Genomic DNA, 21,472 nt, shown 5'->3' on the forward strand with positions numbered 1-21,472 from the left:
ACAAATCATTATAGTTTCGCTTATTTATTCAAATCCAAGTGTTTTAATGCGAGACCGAAACCATAGATTGCATGTTTCACATGAGTTATATCAAGAGAGAGGTTCAGCGCATATCATCAACAAAAACATTACGGATCGCAAACTTTACAATCAATTTAAATATATGTATGCTTTCATACTTTATTAAATAATTAAATATTATTAAATTTTGTAACTTATTTTATTAAAAGTATTACTCAAACACGTGAAACTGGTAATTGGGACACATGGATAACAGCCTGGCTCATTTATTACAGAAATACATTTCTAGATATTCAAAATTATGATCCAACCGATCCCTATGACTATAGACTCCCATTGGACGCCATGCGTGTGGCTATCGGACCATATATAACACTTTTGCCTATTCTTATCATTACATTTGTCATAGAAATCAAAGATAAATTATATTAATTATTGTGTAACAATTGTATCATGGTTAATTATAAATTATTATTTTATTATGTTTTATATATTATAATATTAAAGCATACAAAATTTAAATTTCTTCAAAAAACTTTCATAGATATAAAAATAATACACTTTTTAATATTACTTAATTATTCACATTTTAATTTGTTTTTAAAATAAGCGCAGATCACTATATAATCGTTAATCTTGAATTGTAATGCAAAACTATAATCAACATGAGTTATATCGAAAGCAAATTTACATAAAATCAGATATTATTTAATTTTTAAGCAAAACAGTATTAAATGAAACATTTATTTTAGTAACATATAGCTAAAGGTAATATTACTAATTCATTCAACCAAATAATTATTTTTATATTTACCAAATTTATCTGAAACACAAATAGAGTAATTATAAGCATCATAAAAAATTATTTAATTGAATTTTCTTATTTAATTTTGTTAAATATTTAAAAAAACAAATATTCTCTATATTAATAATATAATATTATGAAAATTCTATAGAAAATAATATAATAAAATAGAATAGTTATAAATTAAAATAATAATTTAAGTGTAAAAAGTGTCACTATATTTAATTATTTTTTATAAATTATAATTAATAAAATATTTATAATATACTATTCAATAAGTTAATTATTGTACCATTTCATATCTAGAACACAATTATTTTTTAATAAATCATAAAATTATCCATATTGTACTATATTTTAATGAATAACTAATATTAAAATATTTATTAAAAATATTGTCATATAAATTGTCATGTCATGTACATATTTTTAAAATTATTATAAGAAACAATCATATATTTATGCAATTTGTTATAACTTGTGTAATATATCGATTATTTTCAATATAATACATATTTAATTATTTACAAAAACAGACAATTTTTGTGACAATTAGTATTTGCAATCTTTTATTTGTTATATAATATAATGTAAATCTCAAATTAAAGAATATTTAATATTGTGGTTATTAAAAGTTTTAAAATTATTAAACTATTAGTAAAAATACTGCTTTAAACAGATATAAAATTATCAAAATCTTAATCATTTAATACACATAATTAATACAAATTAATTACTTTAAAATGTACGAAAAATTGGCACCAAATTTTGTTTGTGATTATAATATAATTAACGAACCCATACCATATCAATTTGATCATCAATTTGAACAATTGGGAAATTTTACATTTTCAACAATTTTTTTTTGTATAATTACAAATTATTGTTTTTTTTAATTTCATATTTAATTTTTTATAATATATTTTCTTATTTTTAGCAAAGTGACAGTGATATGAAATTCATATGTGGTCCATATTTTCAAATAGTATATAATTTGGTTAAACGTACTAAATATGGGTAAAAATTTTATTGAATATAATTTTTTTATACATTTTAGTTAAAACAAAATATTTTTGTAAAGTATATACAACATGATATATATTTTCTAATTTATAAAAAAAATATTTCTTTTTTAAAATAGCGCAATACCAATTATAGTATATGATGATTATTTGAATTGTTCAAATTGTAATAATTTAAATATACATCAATTATTACAAAAATATGCACAATATAATGTAAGATTAGCATTAAATAATTAAAATAATAGTAACTTAAATAATTTATTAATTTTATTTTAATATAATTGATAGCATATTGATATATTAATAGATACTCATGGATTAAATGATAAATTGCTTGAAAAATTTTATTTTGTTTGGCCCTTTAAAATGCTAAACTATGTAATTCTTAGCAGTTTATATCCATCGACCAAAACTAATCAATTTGATGCCATCGCATATATTTTGGATAAATATGTATTAACTTTAATATTTATATATTTTAAAAAAAGTCAAACAATTATTAATTACACAAAATTTATACTAAATGAATAACTTAAAACAGAAAATTAAATAACAATAAATTATTATAATTATTTGTTTATAAGTATTAAAATAATTTAATATAATAACTTAATATTTTAAATAAACTTAAAATAATATAATTATTTTATAAAATTTCTATATAATACTGTATATAATTTTTAAATAGTATTGGTTGGGCATATTTTTGACAATTTTAATTTTTACTATCATTAACACAATATATTATAAAATTGATAATAATGTCAAACATACTACTAATAGGTATCTAAAGTGTTCATTTATTTTTAATATAAATTATGAATTATTATTAATTGTTTTATTTTTTAATAGTCCTAATATAAAAACAACATTAATGATGCAGTTATGGACAATTTACAATGCCTTAGTTGCTGATTGTATTATATATTTAATATTTTAAAAATTTATTATTAAAATTATTAATTCTTCAATTTTATTATTAGTTACTTTAAATCTAGATATGTCAGTGTATTATTGTTTATTTTTTGGTACACTATTTATCGGTAAATTTTTTACATTAAATTTACTAAATCAAGAAATATTGTCAATTTATTTTACAAATCCATTTGAAACTATTGATTCATATGAAGATATTATTAATAATAAACGTTTTTTTCGATATATACTATTTTATGACATACGATGGATTCAAAATATATCAGGTATACAAACTATTACTTATATTACATATCTTTAATATAATAAAATACAGAATATGATATTTTTTTAAAAATAGATTTTAAAAATAAATGAATATTAATTATATTATACGAAAAATCTTTAGTTTAATAAACTTTAAATTTAATGTTATAGTCGGAAAACATTATAGAGGATTTAAAAATAAATATATAATTAGAGATTGGCAAATAGAAAGTTTCTAATAAATCTCCCTGAGAAAGTTTCTAGAAAATTCTATAGAAATTTAAATTTATTGTTATACTACGGGATCCCCATATCTACATATAATATGGTATTATACTATACAGTATAGTACAGTACTACACAAATGCTATATATAAAATAATTACAATTATTAAATAATAATTAGTTTTGTAAAATTGTATTCATCATTTTATTATATACTGTATATCATACTTTTTACTTTAATTAATAATTAAAATAATAATAATAATATTTACGGTAATGTATTGTTATATGATTACAAATATTGAGATAACAAAATTAACAAATGGAAATCCCATAGATAGAAATTTCTCTATTATTTTATAAATTTCTCAATTTTACCAACACTATATATAATTAATATCTTTAATATCGTTGAATAATTAACAAATAAAATTTAAAAATATTATTTTATAAAAATGCAAATTTTGTTTTTAGAATAAATGGACAGCAATTGAAAAGCAATTAATAAAAAGAGCCAAAGAGTCAAATAAAAACTATTTATTGGGCGATCTTTCAATGGAAATGTTTAAATCGGGACAAATCAATGAATTAATAGAAAATGTTGAAAAATATCAAAAACAAATTATTATACTTTCGCTAATTTTTTCAAATCCTATTGTTTTAATGCAAAACCGTTATCACCGTTTGCACGCATCACGTGAGTTATACCAAGAGGGAAGTTACGCGCATATCATTTATAGGAATATTACTAATAAAACTAATAACAATTACTAATTGCAAACTTTACGATGATTTTGATTATATGTAATATATATATCTATATACTTTATTTTTAGCTATTAATAGTTAATTAATATGTATTATCATTTAAATTATTTTTAATTAAAAGTATTACTCAAACCCGTGAAACTGGTCATTTGGACACATGGTTTAATGCTTGGTACAGTTATTACAGAAATACATTTCTAGATATTCAAAATTATGATCCCCCCGATCCCTATGCCTATAGAGTGCCATTGGACTCTATGCGTGTGGCTATCGGACCATATATGACATTAATGCCTATTGTTATCATTACATTTGTCATTGAAATTAAAGACAAATTCATTCAATTATTATTATAAAATTATTGTTTGTAATATTAGAGTTTATCCCTATTTAGAATAATATCTGATTATAGGACCATATATGACACTATTATCTATTTTTATCATTGTATTTGTCATTAAAACCAAAAATAATTTATTTTAATCATTATATAATTTTTATTTGTTTATTACATAAATATTATTTTAATGTTTGATAATTTTTTATAATGATTAGTTATTATACCATTTTATATGCTATTATAAAAATATGAATATTTATTTAATAGTTCATTTATTTCATAGTTATATCTTATATATTATATAATAAATAATGTTTAAATATAGATTAGTTTTATTTGTATTAAATTTAAATTCAAATTATCAATTTCCTAAAACCCACTAAAACAAATAATCATTGTATAAATAATTATTATTTGTCATATGATATAATATAAATCATAAAGTAAAGCATATTTTATATACACATAAAATTATTTAAATCAATTTGATTATCACAATTAAAAAAGTATTACATTTACCGTAAAATTAACTCAAATATACTGTAATGTTTTTATAAAAACGCACATTTAATTTTGTCTAAATTTATCAATATATATATATTTACCAATTATTTCAATAAAATTTAAATAAAATATTTTAAACATAATATATATATGATTTTATTTGTTAAAATTAACGAATATTGGTATACATAAAAGTGGGTGCATTACTGTGATTAGTCAACTGGTTTATAGTCGGTACTAATATGTAAGCAGTGGTAGGACTAATAGGACTAACATTAGACAACTGAGTAGTAGTTTGCGAAACAGATAAACTAAATTCATTTAATTTTGACTTTAATTGACTGTTTTCTTTCAATAGCTTATCATTGGACTCCTTTAAGCTATCAATATATTGGGCTACCGTTTCCAGAATAGCCGACTTCTTCCAGTTGGTGGCATTGGGTCCGACTACCAGTGTTTTCAAGCGACGTATCTGTTCATTGATTGAGCGCCGATATCTGGACTCAGCCGAGGCGTGTGCCACACGTTTCGGACACAATTCGCGGTCACATTTGGTCTCAATTTGATTCAACGCTTTTCCAATCCTTTTGCTAATTCTCTTATATTTATCACATAAATCTTGTTTGTCATCACATGTCTTACAATTGGTGACTATTGTTTGGACTGAACTTTCATTTTTTGTTAAATCATTGATAAATTGATTTATTCCTTCTTCTGTCGATTCTTCATCATTCAACTGTTTCGTACAAAACTTTAAACTATTGCTGAATTGTTGTTGTTTTTTACAATCAAATATTTTTACATTATTTTGATTATTGAAATTATCAGTAGAAATAATATTATTATCACTATTATCAATATTATTATTATTTAAATCACAGTATTGTTTAAACTGTTGGAGCCGTAGACTATCACTGGCACTGTTGCTATTAGTGTCGGTATAGACGCTATAATAGTATTGACGATCGACCGGCGATATAATATGTTTAGTAATTTCATCAAAATTGTATTCACTAATAGATGAATAGTTTGACATAATTTTTATTTTGTTGATAAAATTAATTTATTAATATTATAAGATATTAATTTATTTAATATAAGACAGTATCTAAATAATATAATTTTCAACTAAAATATTTCAATATTTATAACTATTTTTAGTAATTTTTCAAAGTCTACTAATACAGATAATGATTATTGTTATTTTAATTTGTCTTATATTATGAGGAAATAATGTGTTTTTATATTATTTATAATTTACATATATTTTTAAAGCAAAATAATGTATATTTTTAATACAAAATTATTTAGCAGTATTGTAATGTTACTTTATTTTTTATATCATTATAATATGCAAAAAACCAGTATATAAAAATAAAAACAAAGTAAGTATTAACTATTTTTATTTAAATTATATTTTCACATTTAATTCTATGCATTTAATATTAAAAAATAATTGTTTACTATTAATATTTTAATTTCATAAATTATGTAATTAAATTGAACAATCATATAAWATATATTAAAAGATAATCGTCTTTATTAATTTCATTTAAATTACACTTTTTTATTACATTTTCATTATTGTTTATATTACTACTAATCTCTAGTAGATAATACAGTAGATAATAATTAAGTAATTAATACCACTTATAACACAATACAATTTTTTACAAATAGTCAGTGCAATAGTGTTTAACAGCACAATAAAAGTAATATTTTAAGCAATATTTTTTTTAAAGTTAAATAACTTTAAAGTAGTTATATTATTTATTTAAATATAATTTTATTTTGTTCATTTAAAACATGTATTTCGTAACAATTTTGGTTTTATTAGCAATTTTATTGCCAAATCAATACATGTGTCTGAACTGGGCCGACCAAAACAAAGTGCTACCAGTTCGCAATGAGGTAATTATATTTATATAAATTTCTAATATTAATTAGACAATTAGTTTAATTTATAATTGTATTTGTTTTATTTTTGATAAATAAAATAAATAGTTTAAAACTATAAGTTTATTAATTATAAATAACTATTATTATAGGATAATTGTGTGCGATCGGGTACTATAGATGTGTTGGATGCCATTAGTTCATTTCAGGCCATTTCAACAAAATCACCACCAAATCAATTCAGTGCTCAACAAGTTTTTGACTGCAGTTAGTATTATATATAASAAAACAAACAAATACTTTCATAATTTACATAATACTTAATTATACAAAAAAATTAATTAATTACCCATTTAAATCTATATACTAATATACTAATTATATGATTGTCATAATAATGTAGATAAAAATTGGTGTATTTGTGATGATCATCCAAATTCAACTGAGATTGCATTTTCAATAGCAGACAATCAGTTTAGGCGTATAGACCTTGAAAGTGATCACCCGTATACTGGAGTATGTAAAGCAAATCAATGTAATCGTACGGATAAAGCCTATAAAATAGGTTTAATAGCTACCGTTCCCGTTGGACATTCTGACCAAAATTATGAGCATATATTTGATGAGATGCTTCGTATGGCACCCATTCAGGTAGACGTGTCGTCAAATATACAGAYTTTCGTGATTATAAGGGAGGTATATATTCGACACTCAAGTGCTCACAACAACCTATTGACCATTCGTTACTATTGGTGGGTTTCGGTGAAGAAAACGGTATTAAATATTGGATCGCAAGAAATAGGTATCTTATAGTTTTGTTTAAATTATATTTCAAAATATATTTGTTTGTATAGCTATGGTACCCAATGGGGCGAACAGGGATACATACGATTGAGACGGGGTATTAAAGTATGTAATATTGGTTCCGGTTATATACGCATTGACAGTGTCTATAGAAAACAAATATATGACTTTGAGATTATTATTTAATAATAATTGTATTTTAAAATACCGGTACAATCAATAATCCGTATTATAAAAAAATAATAAAATGCAATTAGAAATTTTTTATTTACAATTATTTATTGTTGTTTTTAATACTAGAGAAATATTTAAAATTATATTGTTTTCTTATATGCAATAATATCATAATATACAGGTATTAATACTATTAATTAAAAATATTATATTATGTATTATTTATTTATTTATTAAGTAGTAATAATAATATATTTTATTCTTTTAGTATATTTAATAATTTCAAATATTATAGCAATAATTGCTATCAGATATCCACAAAACAATACAATGAATACATTTTTGAACATTTCTATTAAACTTATTTGATAATTATTGGATAAATCAATTGTTAAATTTAGATTATCAATGTTTTTAAATGAAGTTTTATGAATTTTAAGTATTATATTGCCGATCAATAAGTGTCTAAATCGTATACCGTTTTCAGTAATTTGTTTGAACCTTTAAAATTAAGTAATCCATAAATTTAATGTATAATTTTTTTTAATTAAAAATAATTATTACAAATTAAAACTTACATAAATGTTAAATTAGCTGTCAATGATTTATTGATATTTTCGTTAATCGTATAATAATTGAATTTATTATAATATTTATAATTACTAACTGTTAGTTGATTTTGAAATTTTTCGTATAAATGCATAAATGCTGTTATAATGTTTGTGTTATAAAATACAGCTAATTTACAATTGATAATATCGTTAAGAAACTGTTTATTATACATAAATAATTGCCATTTTTTAGCATCAAAACCATTATTCTCAATATAATTACTGCGCTTTTCTAACATTAAATCAAATAAATTTTGATTTTCACTTTCACTTTCAATGGCATACAATTGTAAATCCTTAATATCTAATGGATTACACATTATAGATATTTCTGCATTTTTGGYAATATCTTCAAATGAATTAATAAATGCTTCAGATTTTACATTGAAGTATGTATTCAATAAAATACTATTAAACGATAAGTTTATTATGTTTGCCATAAGTAACCATATGATTAATAATGCAAACGTAGTTATTATTAGTTTACGATTTAGATTTTGAAAATGTTTAATAATTTTGATAAATATATTTGTTGATTGTTTTATTAGTATTTTATAGATTTCAAATAATAATTCAATTAAAGAGATATGCATTATTTGTGAAATTAATAAAGATATTATTAACATTGATAAACAAATATATAGCCAAATCTAATAAATGAAAATAATAATAATTTTTATCTATTTATAATTTAATATAGTATATTGTTTACTTACAAAGTGATCAAACAGTTTAATAAATTCAAAATATGTTATAACACGTTTAGTTTTCAAACAACTTATTATTTCAAATAAATATATTATATCGGATACAATATAATTGTAATTTTTGTGCGATTCATATATATCTGACTCGTATAATGATGTTTTAGACTACAAGCAAAATAATATTATTTAATTAAAAGTTGTTTTTTAAAAATAGAGCGAAAATTATTTTACCTGGCTAATGTTAGCAATAAATTTAACTGGTAAATTTAATTTACAAACTATATATTTTAACATACCAAAATTTATACCTAAAATTGCAAACTTAAATCCAATTAGTTAGTAAATTTGAAATACAAACTTCAAAAAATAGACAATTTAGTTATTACCGTTATATTAGTAAGTGAGAGGGGTACATAATCTATCAATGATAATGATGATGATGATTTATTAGAATATGTTGTACATGTATAAATAACATCACGTTTGACTACTATAAATGGATAAAATTTATCAGTATAACGTAYTTGGTCATTTATATTTACTGCCATAATTTACAAGTTAAATATTTTTATAAAAATATTTTTTTATTTATTTCACTAATTATTAAACTAAACTATTTAATAATTCAATTTATATACAAAACATATTTATAAATATCTAAAAAGTCAGATATTGTTATGTCTATAAAGTTATCTTACAATAGTACTAATATTGTTGACCTTATTTTTTTTGTATTATTATTTTATTTATAATATAATAATAGTTTTGTTGTATATTTATCGGTAATCAATCATTATTACAAATTAATGTCTATATAATTCGTTTATTTATAGGGTTTATATACAATATAAATAATCTTTTCATTTTTATAAAATATATAAAAAATATAATTTTCATTCACACGTGGAACGTGTTAATTATAACCAAGTATAATTATTAAAAAAAGTAGAGCAAATTTTTATTAAGGTCATCATGATGATATTTGTTATAAAAATATGTATAGTAACGTACTCAAAAACAAAATTAGTTTCTATATTTAATTAAAGCAATTGAATACATTTAATATTTTTCAAAATTTTTCTTTATTTCACATAAATAAATAAATAACATTGAAATCAATGATTAGAAAACATTTAAAATACAGTATAATAATATTTAGTAAATTTGGCTATAAATTGGTAAAACTTTTATATTTGAAAATGAGTTTAATATTTTAATAGATAATCTCAAAATATGACAACAACCAACTGAACTGGATAAGTTTGTATTATTAAAGATATCAAATATACTAAATACAATATATTTAATGTCAAAATTTATTTAAAAGACATGCAAAAATTTAATGAATATTTAATTGATGATTACTATAATAATGTGTAAATTGTGCAAATTGTGAAAATAGTGTTTACGGGTATATTGCTATTTATTTTTGTATTTTAATTTAGATTTACTTTGTTAATTATTAGGATACCATTTTGAATCTAATAAAAAAATGCTAACATAAATACTAATAAAAATCTTAACAAAAATTTTAACAAAAATGAATATATTATAAAATGTGTGCTATTATTATGAGTATTTTTAAAAATAAATATAAATAATTATAGTTTAAAATTATCAAACACACAAACATATATATTATTGGTCATACAATTAAAGAGTATATATTCAATACTTTAAATTATTATGAAATAACACAGTCGTGATTGTCGCTGAATTTACGCCCGGCCTCTATGCCCCGTCTTTTCAATCCTTCAATATAAACCTAAAAACATTAATACAGTATAAAACAAAACAAAAAAATAAATACAATGAATAGTCGTTAAAGATTACATGTAATATTTTAAACTTAAATTTGAAACATACTATACCTCTCTATCAAATTGTCCCAAATTAAGTGGTATATCATCCCTTCCGTGTCTGATCTGAGCCATAAACAATGCGAACACCGGTTTATGATCACTGGTGTCAAAGTGTGGCACATAATTGTATTGCTGGCAAAAGATATGACCCAATCGTTTGCTGCGATATAGTATACGGTCTGTATATGACGGCACCCGTTTCAGTACACTCTCATAAGTATTGCTATTAATCTCAAATTTATAGGTCGGAGGGAACCTGATGTCCGCAGCTTCAGAAAAGCCACGAAACAGAGCATTCCTTTCCATTGCTTGAGTCAACTGATCGTTCTCTAGGAGCTGACTATACATGTCATCGCTGGTTATGAGTTGCAAATATTGACACACATTTTCGTGGCTCAGATCGATACGAAAATTAAGATCACCGAACCAGAAAACACAGTCAAATCTGCCGGTTAGGTCGGGTGTGATATATCGTGTTCTCAACAGTGAACTGTCTTTCGGCAACTCGATAGACGATATGATACGCTCGTAGGCTTCGAGCCGACTCTGGCACTGGGATTCATGTGCCGGAAAATGACTATTTATAAATAGGAATGATGTGCCAAATACACGAAATGATACAGCAATGGCACCTTTGGTCTTAAGTATGGGTATTGCACAGGGACTTCGGGTATTATGCGTCTCATCCTCGGGAATGGATACATACCATATAAGAAACCTATTATAATATTTAAATCCATTGATATTAGTAATAATATTCAATTTATGGATTTATCTACCTTTTAACAAAAATAACCATGTGAAGAGCACCGTGAGTTGTCGAATGTAGTAACACGTGTGAGGGACCGATAGATTTTTGTATATCAATCTCCCAGTCTTTGAGAGCGTTTCCGGGCGCCTCCTGTACTCCAAACACCATAATATCTGCCACGTGTTCAATAGTATCGGGTAGTACTATAGGGTTAAGATCTTGTGGCGGATCATTATTATTCATATTCCAAGTGGTCATATAAATGGAGATTTTGGAGTCGGGATAATAATTATGCAACTCATTAGCCCGTAATAGTGATCCCTTTTTAAATTAATTTTATATTTAAAAAGCAAAATTAAAAAACTGTATTAGAAAAATAATTATTATTTGAAGCTATAAAACTAAATTATTATTATTATTATTGCAATACATTTCTAAATAGCATTCTTTGAATTTTTAAGATTCTTTGAGTTACTAAAAATATTTTCCGAAATATGATATTAATTAAATTTTATTTAAAAAATAAATAATTTTTTGAGATATTATATGTATTATATATATATATACTGAATATACAGATAATTATATTAATTATTAACAATGTTAGCTATATTTTATATAATAGAATAGTTTTTTATAATAATAATTTTATTTTAAATAGGATTCAGTAACTCATAGCATAACTTACATGATATCCATCCGGCAGTGTTCGAGCTCTGGCATCCGATGCCAGCACTGATACATTATATGTCATTAACGATCCATTGAATGTTGAATCAATAGAATGTCCGGAAAGTAGACTGTCCTTCGAATCGATACTATCGGCGCTGTTTGGTGTCCACAATGTTTCAGTGCTCATATCAACAATATTGATAGCTTTTAGATTTCACTTTTAAATTAATAAAACTAATGAATTATTTTTAAACAAAAATTTTATTATACAAATAGTTTGATATTTAAATATCAAGGCCTGGTATGTGTAAATGTCACAAATTATTAATAAATATTTATCACATTTTGTATACAGTAGTATTAAATAGTATTTTTAATTTGATATTTGATCATAAAAATAATAATAATAATATTATTATTATTATTTTTTATAATATGTTTATATTATTTTTATTATTTATTTATTTAATAAATTTGATAGATAACAGACTGGGAGCAGGTGTATAAAAATTTTATATTACTAGTAATATTTGATCGATTTATTTCAATAGTATTGCTATGTATAGTATATGTAATAATCATAGTTTAATTTAAATATTACAAAATAAAACATAAAACATAAATCATGAAAATTTTAATTTTATTTACAAAATAACTGGTTATATATTTATTTATTTATACAAATAACGATTTTATGATACGGGTTGAGTGAACAGTTAGCTTATGAAATATTATTGGTGTTTGATATCATTGGACATGTGTGTTATGTAATCTAATAAAACATACTTAACTGTGTAAGACAGCACCGTTACGCAAGCGTACCGTTCAATCGTTTGCTTTGGGACTACCGATAATATGATTATAAATCACAAGTTGTTTCAAGTGATTCACAACACTGTATATGTCTAAATAAAATAAAAATAAATAAATAAAACAATAATTTAGTAAAGTAGTGATGCAATAAAAATAATGGATAATAAGCCAATGTATATATTTACAATATAAATGATGAAAAACTATTTCAATAAAATTAATTTTCAAGTGTTATTTTAAAATTGTTGAAAATTGCTATTTTTACACACAAAATAATATGACTGTACATACAGTAAAATATAAAGTATAAACTATTTTTATAATGTAATATATTTTTATTTAAGTTTAATTAGGTTTTAATGATTCTCTCAATACAGTACTTGTCATCTAAACTAAATTTTTGTATTACATCTCACTATATATACTGTATTAGATATAATATAAATTAATATATCTATATATAGTAGTACAGTATATATTTAGTATACAATTATAAATTTAATACACTCTTGTTATTTGCAATCACTTGAATTAATGAGAAAAATAGACGTTTTATTTATCGCGTTTAACATTAAAATCCTAAGTTATTTCTAACATTACAATGGCTTAAATGTTATCAACACAAAACACTATTATAATTTATAATTTAAGTTATTTATATAAAGCACTCAAAGCTATTTAGAGAAAAACACTTTAATTGAAAACGTTTGATTCAATTGTTAATATTATTTTTATTTTTGTTGAATACAATTTTATCAAAAAAATTTAATTTAACAATTTTTGTGTAATTTAATATAAACATAAAAAATAAATTACTAGTTTTTAGTTGTTTAAAACTAATTATTTTACAATATTTATTTTTATTTATTTTGACTAATTTCTATAAAAATAAAAATAATAGCTAATCAAAAAAAAAAATAAATCTCATTAAAATTATTAATAAAAGTGTTAATAATATTAAACTTTTTCATCTAAAAAATATCTATTTATTATTATTATCTATAGTATTAGTAGTGTTAGTAGATATCTGATGACTAGTTTTCAATAAATATGAATATCGTTTAATAATACAACTAATTATAGCAAACAATGCCAGAGAAATGCCTAAATATATGAATTCAATGACTATGAATATCGTCGAATAGTTTTCAATATAGTTGCCCACAATTATCGGTGTAAATAAATTGGTCAGTCCTCGGATCAACATAAAGAATGTGGTCAACCTGTTTGTCAAATTGAGATACTGCTCCGTAAAGGACAGTATGCCGGCAAACATAGCAGAAAAGCCGTACAAATTCAACAGTGTGGCCAACCATAACCATATTAGTGAGTGCTGGCCAGGTATTAATAGTACTGTGCCGATTATATCGCATATGTAGTGAAGTAATAGGACATATATCAGTCGAAATTTGTAGGCATAATATATATTAAGTATGAGTCCTGTATAATAAAATAAATTATTAAATATTATATATATAACTGTATATTTGATGTTAAATACCTGCTGTATATACCGATACGCCGATCGACAATATATAAGTGCCCTCTTCGGCGCTCAATTTTAGCGGACAGTATTGAAAATAAGTGACAGAAAACTTCATGAATACTGTTTCATAGCACAGGTAGATGGAGAACCAGAGAGCAAAACAAATGCGAATTAATATTCTCGGCGTTTCTTTTCTGTCAAATAATTTTAATTCAGTTTCTACTTCTTCTGACTCTTGAATATCGGTTATCTCTTTAGGCGTCTCATATGGTCTTATAAAATACATTATCAATATAGCAATGGGAACTACAGTATAACAAAACAATAGATTTTTAGCCAGGAGCTTATAATACTTGTAATGTATACATACTTGTAATGGCTACACCTCCTATAAGCAGAGTTGGTACCATTAATCGGGATCTTCTATCGATGACCACTTCCTCGGAATAATTGTCCAAACTTAGTAATATTTGATTTGGTATACTATAGTTGCGATTACTGGCCACTTGATTGTCGTGAGTCTCGCCGATTACGTAAGGCTTTAAGGCCAGTGTGCAGAAGATCTCTCCGATGCCGAACCACATCTCATAGATCTGCATAATTGGTATGTTTTTCTTGCCTCTCCACAGCTCAAGCATCCACACTGTCCCGGCGGACACCCAAACACTGGTACCAAATCCGGTGACAAATGCGCACAAATACATAACCCATAGATTTGGTGACAACGGTATCACTGCCGACCCTATTATCATCAATGCAAATATCGATGACATAACAAACTGTCGGTTAACGTATTTATATGATAGACCAACTGTTAAATAAGTATATAAATAATTAAAAACAAATATTTAAAGTATAATTACAAACATTTACCTAATGTGCCCATAATGTAACCGGTTGTCTCAAATGTGGTGAACAATGATATCCAGCGCATAGATGTATCCAAAATATATTTCATGTCTACCATTATTGGCGAGAAAAGTGCGTAAGACATGCCCTTTAAATATAGTCGGACACAGAATTTCATAAAATATATTATACATTGAAAGATAATTTTATAAATTAAGTTTTTTAAAATGAAATACCAGCGCTATTTCAGCCAAAAATAATAGCAATGTATAAACATAATGATTTTTGCTTATTGATCCCAGTTCCTTTTTTAAACTAACCATGCTGTTTTATTTCGAACAAGCACAACTAATGTTACAAATTAAAAAAATAACTAGTTTAGTTTTTAAACTCTATTTATAGCAATCTTTTTTTAAAAAAAGTATATAATAATTAATGATTAAAATTAAGTTGCACAATTATTAACTATTTGATAAGACATTTTTTTTGTATAATATAATAATTATTATTTTAACTTCACTTTTATTATATTTTAAGTTATATAACAATTAATGTAACCGATGTACTATTATAAATTTACATTTATACTATGATATTTTATTTTATTGTGTCTAATTTATCAAATAAGTTATACAACAAGACATAAAAATATAAAATATATAAATTTTAAATACACTATTATCATTTGATAAATTAATTTACAATATACACTATAGTGTAACAATATCATAAATATTATAACAAGTTTTATATCAAATAAAAATGCAATTAAATTAGTTTTATGAAGCATAACATCGATAGTTGTATAATTTGTTAACTTTTAATTTTTATTAAAACAGCAATGATTTTACCAAAACATAAACAGTTTTATTTATTTTAATATAATATTATAGAGTTTTATTTAGCAAATAATGATTTAATTTGTTTGTTTAATTCAATTAAAAATATACAGATAGCGATTGGTATACCACACATATAGGGACCAATAGCTATCTTCATGTGCGCCATTGTCATACTTATTGTACTATCAATTGGTGCAAAATCGTCATATCTATTGAACGAATCGCCCATAAAATATTTTAAAGCCGAGCGTATAGTCTCTTCAATTAATTTAGTGTATAAACCCGTTTCAATAGTTATATCCAAACTATTTTTTAAAAGATAAATAAAAAATAATAATATATAATCTTAGTTTACAATATAGTATATAAATACATTAATTACATTTGTTTAAAATATTCAAAAATTTGCCGATTATTAAACTGTTTATAAATAATGAGACCTTTGGCTATTTCAATGTACGACTCGTAGGACATATGAGTTTTGAATTTTTTAATTTGTATTAACCCGAGAAACTCGTCTCTATTACCGACCAAAACATGAGTTAGTTTAACACAAATTAAATTTAACAGTGAATTGAGTCGTCCAAAAAAGTTAGAGTGAGTTGAATCAATATATTGTATTTCCCTATTGTTAAGACCACGTATTATAATACTATTTTCAATTGGCGACAACTTATACTAAATTGCAAATAAACTGAGTTTAATATAACTATATTGTTAATCATTATTATCTGTATAATACCTTAAATAAATTGAAATCAGCACTACTCATAAATAGTATGGGTTTGATGTGTTTCATACCATCCAAATCATTCAATGTGTCGATCAATTTGTATGAATTTTGTATTGTTAGAGACAAAATCATTTGACTAAATATATTTGTTATCAATAAATTTGTTACGAGTAATGTTCCCATAATTAATAAATATTTATGTGTTGAACGAAGATATCGTTTCATAACTATCAATTATTTTTTTATATTTCAATAAAATTATAATAAATGTTAAATATGTTAGTAAAATATATATTAGTGATTTATGACAGTTATTACAGTTATATAATTAATTAACATTTACATTGCATGAACATTGCGTTAAATACCAACCAACTATTGGAATACAATTTGTTTATAACACTAAATAATATGATATTATTTGTTAAATTATGTAATTGTTTTTTGCAGTAGTAATAAAAAAATATTGCTGTTTATAATACAAAAAAAATTTAAAAATTATTTACATACAATTTTAAATTATAATATTGATGTATGCTAAATTGAATTAGCAAATTGACATCTAACACAAATAGAAATGTGCACARTATTTGTACCAACAAAATTAAAGTCCAAAACTATTTTTTAATTAAATCAATTATTATCAACAAAAAAAAATATTATTAATATTAGATAATAATGATAAATATGATGAAATTAAAAATTGTATTACATATCTATCAAATATTGAGAACAATGCAAAATGATTAAACGATATATCATTGGGATAATAGCCACCGATTATTGATATGCCGTAAACAGGTTTTAATATCATTATATCAATGTAGTCAAGCATACTATCTTTTACGTGAAAATACTCTAAAGTAATGTCTACTTTCTTTTAATAATTAATTGTTTGTTTACTTTAAAAATTAATGTTTAATTTTTTTCATTATAAATATAATATTTACTTTTGTAATAATATATTCAAGAAAATCAGTATAACTGACAGTTGTCTCATTAGTGGACACATTGCGATCTCCGTTAGGGTATATTTCGATGGGTAGTACACTATTAATAAATGTATTAAATAATAAATTTTCATTTTAAAACAGATATTACAATGTTTAAATGTATTTATAATAAAAAAATAAATATTTAAAACATATTATAAAAAATAATTATTATAATTAAACTGTATTAATGGTCATTTTTATAAATTATATACAATTTAAACAATACTAAATTAATTAATAAAATTTAATTTAAATATTAATTTTATAAAATATTTTTTTATTACCCAAACCTCGAGCGACGGACTAATTCTTTAATGATAAATAACTGTTGTCCACAAAGTACACGATATATATTATTTTTAAACTATAGATTAAACACAATTATCTGTAAATATTTAAAATTGACAACAATTTACCAATATTTGTCCGCTATATGTAAAATTGCCTTTCGGTACAAATTTATAATCAAATATATATGGCTCAGTTGATTCACAAAAATCAAAATCACATTCAAAGTAAGCATTAAATTCCATATTTTATTATAATATTTAAAAATCAAACATTAATTATAATAAAATGTTTTTTTAAATTTTTTTTATAATGTTATTACCAGTAATTGATTGAATTTTTATAAATTCAATTTAACTTTGTGTATGTTATTATTTTTAGTAAAATTGAAAATATATAATTTACAAAAATATATATTGATATTTAAACAAAATTTACAGTTAATTTAAAATAAACAATATTAATTTAAAAAATGTTTTACACTACTGTAATAAATTTATTTTTCTATTTTTATTATAATTATATATTTATATATAATTAATTATTTAGATATTAATTAACTTTGATAGTACCAGTGCCAAATTTGCACAGTATTGTTTTTGAATAGTCGCCCTCCAGTTCCAGTGATGGATGAAAGCGTATAAATAATTTATTGACAAACAATCCGTCGACAATCTAATTAAAAACAAAAATATAATATAATATAAACAAATTAATTATTTATTATTTATTACTAAAATTATTTATATATATATATTACTGATTTTTGTGTATCGCAAGCATCGTGCGGCACATGTAGCTCATAGGCCAACTGTCCGGTGCCACGAAATCTGCACCTATTGTCCCGACTATTGGTGTTACCGGCAATTACTTCACCTCTGAACGGATGCGTAAAGTTAAACCTAATAAATATATGGTTTGGTTCGCAAAATAAGACAACTGTGCCGTTAAAAATATATATATAAATAAAAGTTTAGTATAAATATTTGTAAATAATATAAAAAATAATTTTTTTTATGAAATACCAGTAGCTCTTCGGGTGATAAATTCGTTACTGAAATCCTTAACGGATTCAATACCAGTGTTTAGGTTAACAATAGTTGAGTTGTTTTTATTAATAGTTCTTTCGATAAAATGATTTTGAGCTTTGCTTTCAATGATTTTAATCTGTTATAAATAACAAATAATTATTATGACTGTATTTATTTAATTATTCAATTTTTACTTACAAAAAATATAAATATATTAATTATTATTAAATATTTATAATTTTTCATAATTACTATTAATTATTAAACTTAATAATTTATCAAATAAATTAATATCTAATTTAATATAATTTGATTTTTACTAAATGTTTCTTTAAGATTATGATTTGACACAAATATAAGTAATAAAATAAATATTTGTTAAGCAATATAACACCGATTCATAATATTTAATATAAGTTACAATTTATTTTTAAAAATTTTGTTTTACACAAAATCAAACACTAACTATAAAAGTTAAGTCACACACTTTAAAAGTATATATTTAATTCATAATCACCGAGAAAACAATATTGTTTAATACAAGGTATATAAATATTTGTGTGCAATCATCACCACCACTAATGTCATACCTTGAATACACCATTAATTAACTAACAAACCTGTTTCATGTGTGCCCATTGTCACTGATTTAATTGGTGTCAACCAGTCATATGTGTTAATCTCAAGTAATGTACTGTAAATTTATGTATGTATTAATTATTTATAAAATTTTCTTAATTAATTTATCTTTAGTTTTAAAGGATTTTAGTGAAAAAATTGTGAAAATTAACATTTAGATTGTTAATACCATAATTAAAACTTGAGCTAATGTTTAGCAAAATTTTGATTTGAAAAAAAACCTTAGAAAATTTGTTTTAAAAATTATTTATAAATTATATATTATGTAAATAGCAATGAATATAAATTATACACAAAAAGCATGTATAAATAACTAAGTTTTATGAAAATGAAAAAATAATTTTATGAATCAATTCAAAAAACATTATACCGTCTATATGTGTAAACTGTATAAACGTATTTTATTGATATTAGTATACAGTGGGGGGAAACAAAAGTGAGCAATGTTGAAATAGTATATTGAAAATTATATATACATTGGAGATCCATTAGATTCACACACATAAATGAATTTCAAATTTAATTTATTTTTGTGTTGACAGTAATTGAAATCCATATTTATATAATAATAAAAAAAATTAACAATGATTTGATCGGACATCACATTATAACAGAAGAATATTCTGTAAACTAATTGAGAAATTTTTTTGTACTAAAAAAAATCTCAATATTTTTTTCTCATTCTCTATTTGACGGTAAGTCCTTCTATGATATATACATAAACATACACTATATATATATTCAACTTAATGTCCATAGAATTATTGATTGGTCTGAAACCCGATCTGACCCGCAAACACACACACAGTCACTATGAATATGAACGATCCGATGTCGGTATATATGTTGGGCGCGGCCAACAACAACAACAACACTAATACCGCACACTATGATAACGGCGATCTGAAACAGCGGATCAATTGTCTGCACGAAGACAATCAACAATTGAGGCGAAAGTTGACCGCAAAGAGTACGGAATGCGATAAACTTAAGCAACAGATGATGGCTATGAAGTTAGAGTGCGATCGCTATAAACAAGTAATGATTCAATTGAATGAAACCATACAACAGTTTGTCCGATATGTCAATAGTAAAAACCAGTAATAAATTCATACAATTATTGTTTTTTTTTGGTCATCAAATCTATTTTCATCAAAACACTTGTTATTTATTTAATTAATAAATAACTTGATAATTGAATTAAACAAAAATAAATTTTAACATAAGTAATAAATAAATAAATATATATATATGATATATAATTTTATTATAATTTTTGCATATGTAATTTATATATATATATATATTTGAAAAAATGCCACTACTACCTATGCCAATTTTTTTCAATGTAATTTTATTATTATTATTATTTAAAAAATATAATGATACAAATACTTAATTAATAAAATGGATTAAAGTACTGAAATTATTTAATATTTTATAACATGG

General features: G+C 22.8%; 3 protein-coding genes across 4 annotated transcripts; 1 reads left to right on the forward strand and 2 right to left on the reverse strand.

The window, feature by feature from the left end:
* Positions 1-6,563: 6,563 nt before the first annotated feature.
* LOC128962521 (uncharacterized) lies at positions 6,564-7,815 on the forward strand. 2 transcript variants are annotated; one of them, XM_054308897.1, is made up of 5 exons: positions 6,564-6,582; positions 6,708-6,781; positions 6,919-7,033; positions 7,170-7,568; positions 7,621-7,815. In XM_054308897.1, exons 2-5 carry the CDS (start codon positions 6,731-6,733, stop codon positions 7,659-7,661), a joined length of 606 nt encoding a protein of 201 aa, XP_054164872.1. In that variant the 5' UTR covers positions 6,564-6,582; positions 6,708-6,730; the 3' UTR covers positions 7,662-7,815. The 2 variants fall into 2 exon arrangements, with proteins under 2 accessions (XP_054164872.1, XP_054164871.1); XM_054308896.1 differs by lacking the exon at positions 6,564-6,582 and having other exon boundaries at positions 6,659-6,781.
* A 2,906-nt stretch (positions 7,816-10,721) lies between these two features.
* On the reverse strand, positions 10,722-13,370 carry LOC128962228 (inositol polyphosphate 5-phosphatase E-like). Its single transcript, XM_054308588.1, has 6 exons — positions 13,346-13,370; positions 13,134-13,252; positions 12,364-12,564; positions 11,704-11,996; positions 10,934-11,642; positions 10,722-10,827 (listed from the first exon to the last, which is right to left on the reverse strand). Exons 3-6 carry the CDS (start codon positions 12,532-12,534, stop codon positions 10,747-10,749), a joined length of 1,254 nt encoding a protein of 417 aa, XP_054164563.1. The 5' UTR covers positions 12,535-12,564; positions 13,134-13,252; positions 13,346-13,370; the 3' UTR covers positions 10,722-10,746.
* Positions 13,371-18,905: 5,535 nt separating this feature from the next.
* Positions 18,906-20,013, reverse strand: LOC128962346 (uncharacterized). Its single transcript, XM_054308721.1, has 4 exons — positions 20,005-20,013; positions 19,379-19,520; positions 19,114-19,292; positions 18,906-19,028 (listed from the first exon to the last, which is right to left on the reverse strand). Exons 1-4 carry the CDS (start codon positions 20,011-20,013, stop codon positions 18,906-18,908), a joined length of 453 nt encoding a protein of 150 aa, XP_054164696.1.
* Between the last annotated feature and the right edge of the window lie 1,459 nt (positions 20,014-21,472).

The sequence above is a fragment of the Oppia nitens genome, unplaced genomic scaffold (assembly GCF_028296485.1).
Source record: "Oppia nitens isolate AA-2021 unplaced genomic scaffold, nextdenovo-longstitch-racon4-pilon3 scaffold6_pilon_pilon_pilon, whole genome shotgun sequence".
NCBI lineage: Eukaryota > Metazoa > Arthropoda > Arachnida > Sarcoptiformes > Oppiidae > Oppia > Oppia nitens.